At 35.1% G+C, this 14,476-nt stretch overlaps 1 protein-coding gene across 1 annotated transcript in view; it reads right to left on the reverse strand.

The window, feature by feature from the left end:
• The window catches only part of SLC5A12 (solute carrier family 5 member 12), a 374,561-nt gene that overhangs the window by 55,068 nt on the left and 305,017 nt on the right, over positions 1-14,476 (reverse strand). The window contains exons 9-11 of the mRNA XM_044059166.1: positions 10,906-11,018; positions 10,698-10,765; positions 1,449-1,535 (exon numbers count right to left, since the gene is read on the reverse strand). Of these exons, the coding sequence (XP_043915101.1) occupies positions 1,449-1,535; positions 10,698-10,765; positions 10,906-11,018 (268 nt within the window). The remainder of the gene's footprint in view (positions 1-1,448; positions 1,536-10,697; positions 10,766-10,905; positions 11,019-14,476) is intronic.

A 14,476-nucleotide genomic window follows, 5' to 3' on the forward strand; every position in this document is an offset into this window, starting at 1 on the left:
CACTCAAGATACAGGTCTAACCAAGTCTTATTTTAGGTATACGTTTATATTTTCTAAAACAACTGGCCAAATTCTGATCCCTTCTATATGAAAACAATTTCTTTGGCATAACTTGTCCAAAAAACTTATCCTGATATAGTATATTCCAATGATTTTCAAAATCACTCCTAATTATATAGCTATTCTCCCCATATGCAGTTAGAGTTAGATAGATTCTCCTCCTCCACTCTCTTTGCCTTCAAACTGAGGAACAAAAACACTCACTCGTACTTACTATACACAATGTTAGGTTACTAATGTATGTTCAACTGTAAAAGAACTGTCAGTACTATTATAGCCTGTCAATGCTTATTAACCTACTGTAAGTGGCTTCAACTGAAATGTACTCCAGTATGACTCGTGTATTATGTGAATGTGTATGACTTATCCTGTGAATGTGTATCTATTGTATTGTACTATTAGTGGAGCTTTTCTCCCCGGGCCTCCGCTGAAAATGGACCTGTCCAGTCGGACCTTCCCGGTAAATAAATGTAAAATGGATAAATAAATAAATATCTAATTCCATTATCTTCTGGTACTGGTTCTTTCATTATAACATGTTCTTTGGGTCACTAAATTATCACGTTTCCCTCAGTATGCATACAAGCTGGATTAATAAGCACCATGCACTCATATGTCAGAGGAATACAGGTTTAAGAACGGTTGCAAAGTCATAACAATATGTATGTAATGGTTTTAGATTTATGTAGTTGATGTTCATTTCACTGAACCCCATGAAATCAGAACTGGCTGGTCAAATAAAGCTTTCCAGTTTCAGAAGTTATATATTTCCTTGCTGTTTGTGAGCTAAGTGTTACTTATAATTAAAGCTATGTGGGGATCTTCCTCTGTTGGGGGTGTACAGGAAAACCCCACTACAAAAAGTAATGAAGACTGAAAGCTCCATTTGATGAGATGGAAGAATCTTCCAGCTTTCATGAACTGGTCATCAGACTATACTACACCCATGTTAATAAAATTTTTAAATTTTAAGTATGCATACAATCAATTTGTATGTGCATTTATGAATAACACAAGCAAGTGGAATGAGCTGTGACAACCATATTAAATTATTATAAGCTGGAATTGTACAAATAATGACAATAATCTTTAATAATTAACTTTAAATATAAAGGTCGCTGTTTTATAATTTTCTATATAACCACTGACTAGTATGCTTTATAATATTAATAATAATGTCCTGCACTGTAGATTCTTTTCAGGGACAGAAAATGACTTGAATTTTTCCGAAAGATAATGGGTAAGTTTTATGAAGGCATAGCTTATACAGTCCTGCACTCATTTTTAAAACAGTGTAAATTGCAGTTGGTAACTTCAGAAATGCAATAGTTTATAGTTTGCATGTACAATGTTGATAAGGTTTTGTAACTATATGACTGCATACTCACAATCCAGTTTGTTGAAGGAATAAGGATTCCTAAAGAAAATACTCCCAGCATGGGGCCACCACACATCCCAAGAATGCTGAGGGCAGCCTGAAAAACAACATTAGGCAATAATATCAATGCATGGCATTAGTAGAGTTGCCCAGCATAGTTGCATCATTGTTTACACTTGTGAAAAGATGAAGATTCAACAGAATGCAGGAGTCATGCACAAACATCAACATGTATTTCCCTTTCAAAGTAAATAAGCTGTCATATGCTATACATAATATATGGCAATATATGACATCATGGCAACATAAGCAGAAAAACTGGTAGCCCTTAATACATTTCATACCATGTGGTTATGGATGCGTTCCAGTATTGATATGTGTACATATTTTGCTGATTAGGCAAATGAAACTGGGCCAAGCTGTACTCTCTCCTGGTAGGACCAAGGACTGCAAATCCTGACAGGACACCTTAAAAAATATGCATTACATCAAACTGAAAATAGCACCCGACAGTAGAGTAAACCTGCAGGTAAAAGTTAACTTATTCATAGCCTAGATGAGATCTAGATCAGAGACATTCCCTGGGATTCAATAAAGCCTACACTAAGTGTACACTGTTCTGAGTGAACAGACAATACACAAGCATAACTCACACCTTCTTCCTCCTAATTTTAGTTTTCCTACTGATTTTCTTGCAGCTTTAAATGCTGAGGAGGATTCATAAAGATCACCCCAAAGTGTTGACTACATGTACACTTAGTGTAATCTTACTGATTGACTAGAAAGTGCAAAAAATGTGGTAGGGATGTTCTTGAATATATATTGTGTACACTTAGTGTAGGTGTTATTGAATCTGGCCATTATGTTTGTATAGGTAAAAAGGAATGAAAAAGAAATGTGTTACTTTATACCAAAACAAACAGTAAAGCACAAACAAGCAAACAAAAATCAAACAATATCTAGTTATGATACTTAAGTGTATATCAGTACAGTTATCTACCATATATTCACAAGCAGTAATTAAATCATTACAATAAAGGTGATTTTACTTTATCTTTTTAAACATGTTGACATAACAAGCAAGCAATAATTCCCAACAAGAGTGTGTTATCTGGATGGGTGTTATTTCCACAATAACACATACACCCTCACTCACTCACTCATTCATTCACACATGCACGCACGTGCACGCACACACACACACACACACACACACACACACACACACACACACACACACACACACACACACACACACACACACCCTCTGGTTCAGAAAATGCATGCTAACACAAATCCTAATACTTAAGTAACTTTGTGATTTTGTAACAGCAATATTTAAAATAAGTTCCTATTTTGAGCCTTTGTCCTCGTTTATTTTAGGTTTATCCAGATACCTTGACCTAAGATGCCCAGAGGTACGCAAACCACTTAACTGCTACAGCTGCTGCCAGGGATCGTTCGATCGCTCTCATTCCTCTCTCTCTTTCTTTCTCTCATGCATGGAAACACATACACACACACACACACACACACACACACACACACACACACACACACACACACAGTCTCTTGTGCTTTCATGCATGCTTTCCCACACACACACACGCACACAAACACACAATCACTAAACAGCAAAAGCGCTCCTTAGTGAGTATAAATAAGTGGCGAACATTAGTTTTTTTTTTCAGTCTGAGCACCACAGCAGCTTGATATGTGGACATGAAGTGATGGATTCATTTTTTAGTGGGCTTTACCTGTAGATTAATGCCCTGCTGGAGAACGTTCCTTCTCCAATCAGGGTGCAATCTACAGGCCACCCATTCTCTAAATTACATTTAATTTAACCATAGTATATTTATGAAAAGTACTGATGAAACTAACCACAAGTAAAACATAGAACTGTTATTAAATAAAAATACTTTGTTATAAGCAACAGTTTTCACATCTTATATCTTCTGAGAGTCAATGTAAAATATTACTAAAGAGTAGCAACAGATAAAATTTGACAAAACCTCTGAAAACTTAAAGGTGAGTAAAGAAGCTAATATATGACAGTGAAATCAACATAAAAGTAAAAGGGTTTTACTTATCAGTTCTCTTTGTTTCTTGACTCTTTATATGCAGGGATTCATGATGTATAAATTCATGCTTAAGATTACCTACATTCAGTTAGCATCATAGGTGCTTGACAGACTGCAGAGGGGGAAGTGGGAGTGAGTGGCTACTGTTGATTCACCTATCCTGGGAGCAGAGAGGCAGCTTAGGTTTGCTGCAGTATAACAATATTATGTGCCTGACCATCTTCATGTTGCAGTAGGTGGCTGCATATTAGTGAAAGTGCAGAGGCACCTACCAATACAGCATTAATATAGTGCTCAAAGGATTACCAAGTGGGAAGGGGACTAGGACATGCTCTCCAGCAGCAATATGATGTCTCACCAGTGTCCTAGATCTCCTCATGACATGGGTCAGGTGAAACGTGGAGGAGGCAAAGTGGGTCCAATAGACCCAATGAACAAGGAGAATAGCTGGTGGTCAGCTGTGAAGAAGGAAAAAAAATAAAAAAGAAAATAAAAAAAAACTCTGAATTATGACCAACTTAACTGTGCAGGCAATATTTTAATTCCCAAATGTTAGTGCTTTTGTCTCGCAATCAAAACAGAGACTTCATCAGAACTGATCTGTATAAAGTAAGTCTTAAACAATAGAAATTCAATCACATGACATGACCAGTTAAAGAATATAACTAATGAAAATAATTTATAAATATTTCAAAACATCATAACACTTAAAAAAACACAGTTTATAAAATATATGAAGCTCCGTATTTCATCTTATTGGTCTAAATAAAAATCATGCCCAAAATTAGAAGTAAAATAATTTGAAATTCATTGCATCTAAAATACACATGTATTACATATTTTAATTTTACAATTTGATGTGTGATGACACTACTGATAACGCTTAAAGGGGACAAGGCTTCATAATGCATTAAAATTAAGGTTTGCATTAAGCCTGGGTGGTTGAGTAAAATAGTTGCCACCTGAGCTCACATATCTCAAGCTAACTATTGTAATCTCAACAGAGACATGCTAAAACTCTGGAAGATATCCTTTGCTGGGCTTTTGCAAAAATCCCTCATGCAATCCACAATATTATGTGATGTTAATATAGACTAGGAAATCATACAAGCTGAAAATCCAACTAATAATTCACATCTGTGCGAGTTCACCCAACTTACAACCACACCAGCTAGATATAACAAAGCTGCAGCCAGAAAATCACCCCTTAGTTGGATCCTAACATCTTCACTAAATAAAATATCATCCCATAGAGCTCTGTGAGATAGTCTAAGTGATCACTTAACAATCTGCACCATAAGACACCAAAGCAACAGCCACAAAACATATTGTCACAACCTGGTAGGAAACTTACAACTTTTCATGAAGACACTTTTATTGATACACTATATCACTTTAACTGGATTCACTAAAGACACTCCCTTATAGATGATGTCGCTGAGTTCAATAAAATCTTACTAGATATTTTAAACATACTGTCCAGCCTCAGAAAATGAGTAAATGCCAATCCTGCCTCATCATTATCCTCGGCAACTAAACAACTTGTGGAACAAAGAGACAAAGCCTGGAAGGTCTGGACAAAAAAATAAATCCGCTCCTACTTTACTAGCATTTACACAACTAACAAACCTTACAAGACAGCTTATCACCAAAGATAAGAAAACCTACTACTCAGCCAACCAAGCACACACTAATAATCCAAAACTGCACTGGACTTCAATCAATAAACTGTTAAATCCAGGGCAAATTTTCAGCCAACACCAAACACATAGTATTAAAATGTTTATCATAGCCAACAAGTTCAATGCACGCTTTATAAAACAATGTGGCCATTAACCAACCATGTGGCTAATCAAGCTCTTGATATCTCTGTTCAATCAGATAACCTCCTTCCACATTTCTAATTCAATTCAGTTCTTGAAGATACCATCAAAAAGACAAAAAAATGAATGTCTGCTCCAACTGTTCATAAGTAAATACTAGGCTATCATTCTGCAGACTACTGTAAGCCAAGCCAATAATCTAAAGTCAGAATCAAACTCTGTAGCTTGTAACTGTGAGGTTAAGATCTTAACCATTATACCAACCCTTTATACTATTTCTTAAAACATAAATATTAGGCTAGCAGTTTGCAGGTTATTGCAAGCATACTCAATAACCAGATGTGTGAATCAAACCTTGTGTCTGTGAGGTAAAGACCATGACTATTATACTAACCTGCTCCCCCTCTGTTAGACTTGCTGCCCTTGTGGGCCATTTTAAGTCTAGCTAATTTCCCTTTTAAATGCGAAAAATCAAACACTGTACCTTTTGTGTGTGAGGTAAACACTTTGACCACTTACAGCAACTCCCAAACCCCTGCCCTGTTGAGTTCCTTCCCTCGCTTCCATTTCTTTAAATTACTAATCACTTATCAAAAGATGCAGTATCTATTTGACAAATCCAGTAATATACCTCTTCAAGTGATCCCTGTTCAACATTTACTAAATGCATAAGCAATTTTATACTATAGTAATTTCTTTATTTCCCACAAATTAAATCTAATTAGCAAATGTATGTGTATTTCCTAATGTACATTTCTTAATGTCTGTTAATGTATATTACTGAATATCTGTTTTAAAATGTTTGCAATATGTTAGGAGCTTTTGTCAGGAATCCTCCACTGAAAACAGGTTCTGACTAAATCCAGTCAGACAAACCTAGTAAACAAAAGCAAAATAAAAAATTAATACAATCTTATGTGTATCAAAAAAATCAACTTTTTAAAATGAAAGCTTATGATATTATGCTTGAACCAAGTACTGTTTACATCTTTTGTCTGCATCTTATCACTCTTTTATCAGTTGTGACGGCTTCAGCATGGTTTTACGCAAATGGAAGCGGTCACAGCTGGAGCCTTTGGTAGGGTAAAACAAATCCATTGCGTTCAGAAAATAACTAAAACGAAGATGGACGGTGCATGAAACCTTAAATAACTAAACAAAATCAGACCAACAGGAAACAATAGTTGCAGTTAATAAGAACTAAGCACTTTCATCTCCAACTTACAATGAAACTTCTTGAGAGTAAATAGCCCCATAACAAATTAACTACAATTAAATAACTAACACAAAACCACTGATTCAACCTAATTAACCAGTATAACAGCTTCTGAAAATGAAAGGTACTAGAACACTTCTTAAACATTAATCATGTAGGGAAAGCAAATATCACATGAAAAAACAAACCAAGGGAAAGTAAACTTATAACGGTCATTACTGGTGAATGCAATCATGATCCCATCAAGTTACAAAAAGTTATCAAAATTATAATGGTCATTGTTTAAGGAAAATATTTATACAAACATGGACATTTAATCCTATTGGGTAATTGGATTTCAGCAATAGCTGCCAATTAACTTCTCTTACAAATTAATTTTTTTTAAATCAGCTGAGAAATGCATTTTATACGACATTTAGACAAATTCAATAACCCCTACACTAAGTGTACACAATATGTATTCAAGAACATCTCTAACACATGTTTTGTGCTTTCTAGTCACTCAGAAAGATTATGCTAAGTGTACATGTAGCCTACACTTTGTGGTAACCTGTATGAAACCCTGTCAATATTTAAAGCTTTATAGAAACAACAAACCAAAGCAAGACGATGGAAAAAAAAACACAAATGCAACGGTTGTAAACAGTTTACTAGCACCAAATAACCATCTGGTACCTTGGCCTTTCGCTTTCAAGGATACAAAATCAACTGCACGTACACAATATATACATCAGGTGAACCCCCTCATTAAGTCAATATTCAATTATTGTCAAATTAGCTCTTAAAGAGCACAATTCAAAATTATATCATACTGACTGGTGTGCCTTAACTATGACTATACCAAAAATTAATTAACATTTTAAAAAATGCAATTAACAATGTTAAAGGACTACAAAATATTATTGAAAAACACTGATGCACATGTTACAACACATCATAAAATTATCCTAATTTGACCCTGCAGATCAGCTTATTTAATATTTTATATTATATTATATTAACTTCCAAATTCAGTCCCCTAGGGAACAATGTGCCATAATTTAAAATCATCTTACTTTCCAGAGAGTTAAATTTCTGATTTAAATCACCTCCTCTATATGACACAGGACTGGCCAAAATGCTGAAGAAAAAAGAACTATCATCCCCTCCATGAGTGTTGCAGAAATGTTATCCTACTGGTGAGTTCTTATGCTTGTGGTAATTGTAATGTGTGTAGGAGGATCAAAAACATTTCTGGTACCCGTATCAATGGACAGAAATTTGAATGTAAGGGGAGATTTACATGCAAATCATGTGGGGTGGTATATATAGTGCGGTGTGGGTGCAGTGCTACTAAGTGGTATATTGGACAGACTAGGAGGGGAGTTAAAAGTGAGGATATTGGAACATCTGGAAGACATTTAGAACAGAAATTATAGAAGTCCAGTAGGAGAACATTTCTGCAATGCTTATGGAGGGGATGCTAGTTCTTTTTTCTTCAACATTTTGGCCAGTCCTGTGTCATAAAGAGGAGATGATTTAAATAAGAAATTGAACTCTTTGGAAAGTAAGATGATTTTAATTTATGCCACATTGTTCCCTAGGGGACTGAGTTTGGAAGATAATATAATATAAAATATTAAAAAAGCTGAACTGCAGGGTGAAATTAGAATTATTTTATGATGTGTTGAAACATGTGCATCAGTGTTTTTCAATAATATTTTGTAGTCCTTTAACATTATTGTATTTTTGTTTTTAAATGTTAATTAGTTTTTGGTATAATCATAGTTAAGGCACACCAGTCAGTATGATGTAATTTTGAAATATGCTCTTTAAGAGCTAATCTGACAATAATTGAATATTGACTTAATGAGGGGTTCACCTAATATATATATTGTGTATGTGCACTTGATTTTGTATCCTTGAAGGCGAAAGGCTGAGGTACCAGATGGTTATTTGGTGCTAGTAAACTGTTTACAACTGTTGCGTTCATGTTTTTGTTAATATTTAAAGCTGCAAGAAAATCTGTAAGAAATCTAAAATTAAGAGGAAGAAGATGTGAGTTATGCCTGTGCTGTCTGTTCACTCAGAACAGTGTACACTTGGTGTAGGCTTTATTGAGTCCTGGTGACTGACTTTTTCTTCCACAGTACATTTTTTAACCACTTTAATGAAAATGTATTTATTATCTTCTACTTTCTCGTGGTGGGATTTTTATTAGTTAAACCCATTGTGTTGTAGTCATAATGGTCTGCGATCACTATGATCTTGATGAAGCCAACTACTGGCACACAAGAACCTCTAAGTATGAAACAAAATTTAAAAAAGCCACATTTAAACATAGCTGGTGGTCTATTTTCAAAATTACTTTGATATATGTTGTAATTCAAAGCTTTGCCCGACTTGACACTTCTTTATAGATAACAACTGAACAATCACTGATGGCTTTATAAACATTAGCGTTATCACTTGCAGTCTTAAAATAGTCTAATAAAATATTTCAGATGCCTGAAAACCTAAGGGGAATACCTTGCATTGGTAAATTGTTAAAATTATTCATTATATGGTGATTCCCATTTGGTTTCCCACATTATGAAATGAGATTAGGATATTTCATTATTTTAATTATTGTGTAAGCAAAACAGACATAGGGATTACACTGTCATAGTACCTGACTGTGTCCAGAAAGAAATCCTCATGTTTTTTTTCCACTTCTGCAAGCATTTTGCCTGAGATTCACTTTTCTCATTTTCTGATAACTATTGTAGCAATATATTTTGTCTCAAAGTGAATAGAGTAAGGATATATAAGCAAAGGAGTGTAAGACTTGAAGGGGACTTGCCCCTGCAAAAACACTTCATTTGTTGGGTTCTTAGTTGCTCAAAAATCTATTTGCTTGGGTATATCTGATTAGAGAATTTCTGCATTCAAGTTAATAGGCTTCATGTTAATATGTATGAGCAGATGAGATTAGAACACATGACTGAATGCGTCTTGTAATAGTGTTAAATGCTCTAAACTGTGCACATGAATTTGGTAGACTGATATATACATATATATATATATATATATATATATATATATATATATATATACACATACACACACACACACACACACACTAAGCGGAACATAAACACTGAGCTACGTAAATAACACTACTGGTATTGCAATTACTAAACATGTGACAGCAATACTTTTGGCCTGTGTTAAAGTACCTTATTATTTTATGAGACATGTCTGGTCACTCTGTAAGGGTTAGGTTCCATTGTGTTGGGTTCTTTAGTGATGAACTATGAACCTATGAAATGATCAGTATGGTTGTTGGATGTAGTAATTAAGTGGGTACGCTTCAACAACAAGTGACAATTGTTTTCTGGTATGACAATAGTTAGTGTGTTTGTCTTATTCATTGCCATTTTGTCTCTTTCTTCTTCAAGAAAACTAAAGAGTTAAATACCTTTAGAGCTTCTTTCCCAACAAAACCCATGCATGTAGTGTACTTCATACTGTCATATTTTTCACTTAATATACTTGCAGTAAGGAACAATTTTAGTTTCTAGAGCTAAAGCTTCTAGTGTTCAGCCAAATTTCCTTAATAATCACAAATTCCTGGAGGGTGCACTTGAGCCACATATCCTCAGAGAATTATATTGATGTACTTCTAAAAGCAGACAATATTGAAAGCAAATATAGTTATTCACGTCCATATATACATATCTTTAGTTCTGGGAGATATTTCACCACACTCTGACACCAAGTTATGTCAGGAGACTTAAACAACAATAAACTAATTGCCACAAGGTCTGCAATTCAACTGATTTCTCCAAAATTTCTATGTACCATATAACCTTAAACCATGTTAGCTAGTTCATTAAACACATGTCTGTATGTATATTGCATATTAACACAAACTAAAATATTTTTCGGTTGCTGAAGTAATTAATTACATTTTTAATTACTAGAAGAACTGCAAGGATGAAATGCTTGTTTGCAGGTACCTACTCTAATGAATAGTAAGATATGCTAGGATCGGTACTAAGAATACTACAGAACAGTATGCTGCCACAGTACTTAAAGGCAATAATTCAGACCTGTGAAAGCTTTAGTATAGTTATCCTATGACCAAAATATTGAAAGTAATAAAACCACCTTACTTGCACTACAGCACCCATCAAGGAAGCTGCCACAGCCATTGAAGTGCAGGCAATCCCATAAATTATACCTGAAAAGTGAAAGGATATTTGTATTATCATGTATAAAACATTTCATCAAGACTTGGCATCTTTTAGCAACAAAATAATCAGTCAATGTAAGCTAAAACTACAAAACACTAAGTACATATAAATCTATAACTATACCTACATAAGCCTTTGCTGATCCAGGTTGACTGTTTATCTGACAAGTTGTGAAAGCACTTCTTGACCAAATCTTCAAAAGTTACTGTTGCAAGGGCATTAATACTGGCAGCAACGGTGCTGTAAAACAAAGTATCAGACATGACAGGAATCATTTCTCATATTTTATGTCTCATCAAGCTTTTCTTTCATCTTTGAGTTACTCGGGGTTTGTCTTAAATTCATTACATTTCAGATATTCAATTAATTACTGAGGTATGTTTGTAAAAGTCTCATGCACTGAATCTTATAAAATCAATTTAATTTCATATACAGTTTTGTGAAAGTTAAAACAAGATTTAATTTTGCCACTGGTACAATCATTTACACAAATACTATTTGCTCCACTGTACAATATGTCAGTGATATCCTACTATAAATCAATTTCTACCTTGCAACAGTTGGTTTCCTTGTTCAGAGTTTGGCTGTCCTGCCTTTTCTGTACAGCTATACATATGAGCTTTCTTGAGGTCTATACCTTCCTGTTGCATTTTAAAGGTGTTTTAGTAGGTGGATTGGCAATGCTAAATTGGCATAAAATTGTGAAGTGAATGTGCAGATGGGAATCTGTCTGTACTGCACCAATTGCTTGCTTGTTGGGACACACACCAGATACCAGCCCATTTGATATGAACTGGATAAAATGTTTGAATACACAAGAACCAGAATACAAAGACACACAACTGAATTATGACAGTTCTGTTGGATAAAACATTTGCTTTTCTTGTGTATTAAAAGTCTGTTAAAAACAGATTTATATATATACACATATATATATATACACATATATATATATATATATATATATATATATATATAATCTACCATGCATTTTGTCAAATGTTGCTTTGGTTGACAAATTCTAGGGCTGGTTGAGATTGCCAAATGATCAGATAGTTAAATGTCTGATACTCAAAGTGCTGTCTCTTTAAAATAGGTGAGTGAGAATTGGGAGATGGTTAGAGTGTGTATGTATGTATGTTTGGGTGTTATGGTTAAGGTAAGTGTTGGTATAAGTGCTGTGTGTTTGCTTGTGAGTGTGTATACTTTAGAGTTAAGGACGGGGTAATATTTTATGTTTGTAGTATGTGTTGGTGCATGTTTGTTTGCCAGGTGTGTCTTGTGTAGTGGTAGGCCATCTGCCCATTTCAGTAATGCATGCTAACCTTAACCCTGTCCCCACTACAAACCTAACCCCACAATGTACCTTAAAAACAATCTTCCCATGTATACTACATACACACACACACACACACACACACACACACTAACATACATATGTATATTTATACATACATGTTATACACACACACACACACACACACACACACACACACGCATATTTGCATAGTACATACACACACACAAACATATACATATATGCAATAAAAACCCACTTAAAGAAGACTTTAAACAAAATAAAAAACTTTGATGACTATAGAAAAGAAAGATAAGGCAGGAATGTATTTTAGCGCTTTCATTCTTTATTGTGCAAGAATTTCATCAGAAACTAAATAAAATATAGTGCAACACACTATATAAACAGTAAGCAACAAGCAACAGCCATAAAACTGGTAATAACCTATGGGAGCCCTGAGAAAGAAATTAGTTTTAGTGTCACTAGAAAATACAATGGGAGGGACCTAAGTCAGCCAGCGCTGAGCATACTTCAAATTAAAATTTTCATTTAACTCTGGGGCAGTTCAGCATGAGCTGCCACTTTAATTCTCTCAGTTCTAAAAAGGTGTTACAATCCCGAAAGAAAACATTAAGTTCTTCAAGTACTAAAAACTTAAACAAGGTGAAATCTTTACATGAAACACTATGTTTTGCCAAATCGTTATTCATATCTCTCTGTCTCACTGCTCCTAGATGCTCTTTCACGCTATCTGATAATTTTCTGTAAGTTTTACCAATATAAAATGATTTGCAGGCGGAGCATACACCTACATGCATTACATTGCAACTCTGGTAGTTAAAATGATATTTAAATGAAACGTTGTAGTTGCAATGTTTAAAAAATGTATTCTGTGCCCTTGTAGATATATTTGCAAACAATGCACTTGTTACACGAGAACATGTCAGGTGGAAGAGTAGTGTCATGTAAGATTTCAGTGAAGAAAGGAGTGTCATTCCTTTCAAAGGACTGCTTTAATGTCTTAGACCTTTTATACTCAAATGTTGGTCTTTCCACCTAGAGATGAAACAATATCTCTACTGGAAGTTACAATGTCCCATTTCCTGCTGACAATGCTTTTGAGAACAGTCATATCTCTACAAATAGGCACTGGAAAACTTAATGTCCTGTCTGTCTGTGCTTCAGCTTTGCCCTTAGGCTGAAAACCACATTTAATGATAGGTTTAAATTTAGAGTGTCTGGCTAAGCATACCTCTGCAGAGACTGAGTCAATTAACTTCTCTGGGTAATTTCTATTCAGAAACATAGTACCTTCCTGCTAGAATCTCAGGTGCTAAAAACTAGCTTCACTAACTAGTCTTGATAAGCTGATATACTGCCTCTTGATCACATTCCTTTTCATAAAGGCTGGGTGTTGGCTAGAGAAATCCAGGAAATTGTTGCAATAAGTTTCCTTGCGAAATACATTGGACTGGAGTGTGCCTGTGGTGGCATCGAGCAGGATTTGTGTGTCTAAGAAGTTAACTCTAGTGCCAAACCCAGAAATGACAAATCTGAGGAATCCAACACTTTCTATCATGCTGTTTACAAACACAGTGAGTTCTTCATCTGTAACCCCCACAAAAATATATATATATATATTGTGACGACCGTGCCCTGCCCCAGCAATCAAGGAGCCTCAATCCTTACCACTAACACCAGGGAAGTCGTCTCATAGAAGAGGAAAGGATAACTAATACACACAGTAAAGTACAATTTCCCTTAAGTGCACACAGAGATCACAGTCAGTCTGGGGCTGGTTGCTCCCTTGCTCACCAGGTCCCCAATAAGACTCCCCACTGGCACAGCTATAGGGTCCAGGTCTCAGCCTAACTGGGCAAATTAAAACCTCCATTACCCTCTATGTCCAACCAGTGCTTCATGTCCCTGCCCAAGTAGTTGACACAACACACACACACACACACACACACACACACACACACACACTTTGAGATAAGTATTTATAAAACTTCACAGACACTCCTGGGAAAGGCTGACACAGATTCTCCAACTGTGCCCCTTTACCCAGACTATACGGTAGTAATTACTGCCACCACCCACTTAATAATATCCGCTACTAAAAGCCCTTAAAAGGGTGTCCATTTATTACTGTGCAATATTAATATCCAATGGCAGTATGACTAACAGTCAAGGCTTACTTTAGAGTGGCCTATTACAATAACCTTTATAAATATTCAATGTACTCTAGTGCTTATCTCTACACAAATCAGCCACAGGTAGAAGGTTTTAAAAATATTTAATAATAAATAATTAAAACACAGGACAAAACTACTACACCACAGAGATATCTAAGAGTACAGAGATCACACAGAAACTTAAAATAATATTGTAGGAAAGATCT

Source organism: Protopterus annectens, chromosome 17.part0 (assembly GCF_019279795.1).
Source record: "Protopterus annectens isolate FY-2018-M chromosome 17.part0, PAN1.0, whole genome shotgun sequence".
Lineage (NCBI taxonomy): Eukaryota > Metazoa > Chordata > Ceratodontiformes > Protopteridae > Protopterus > Protopterus annectens.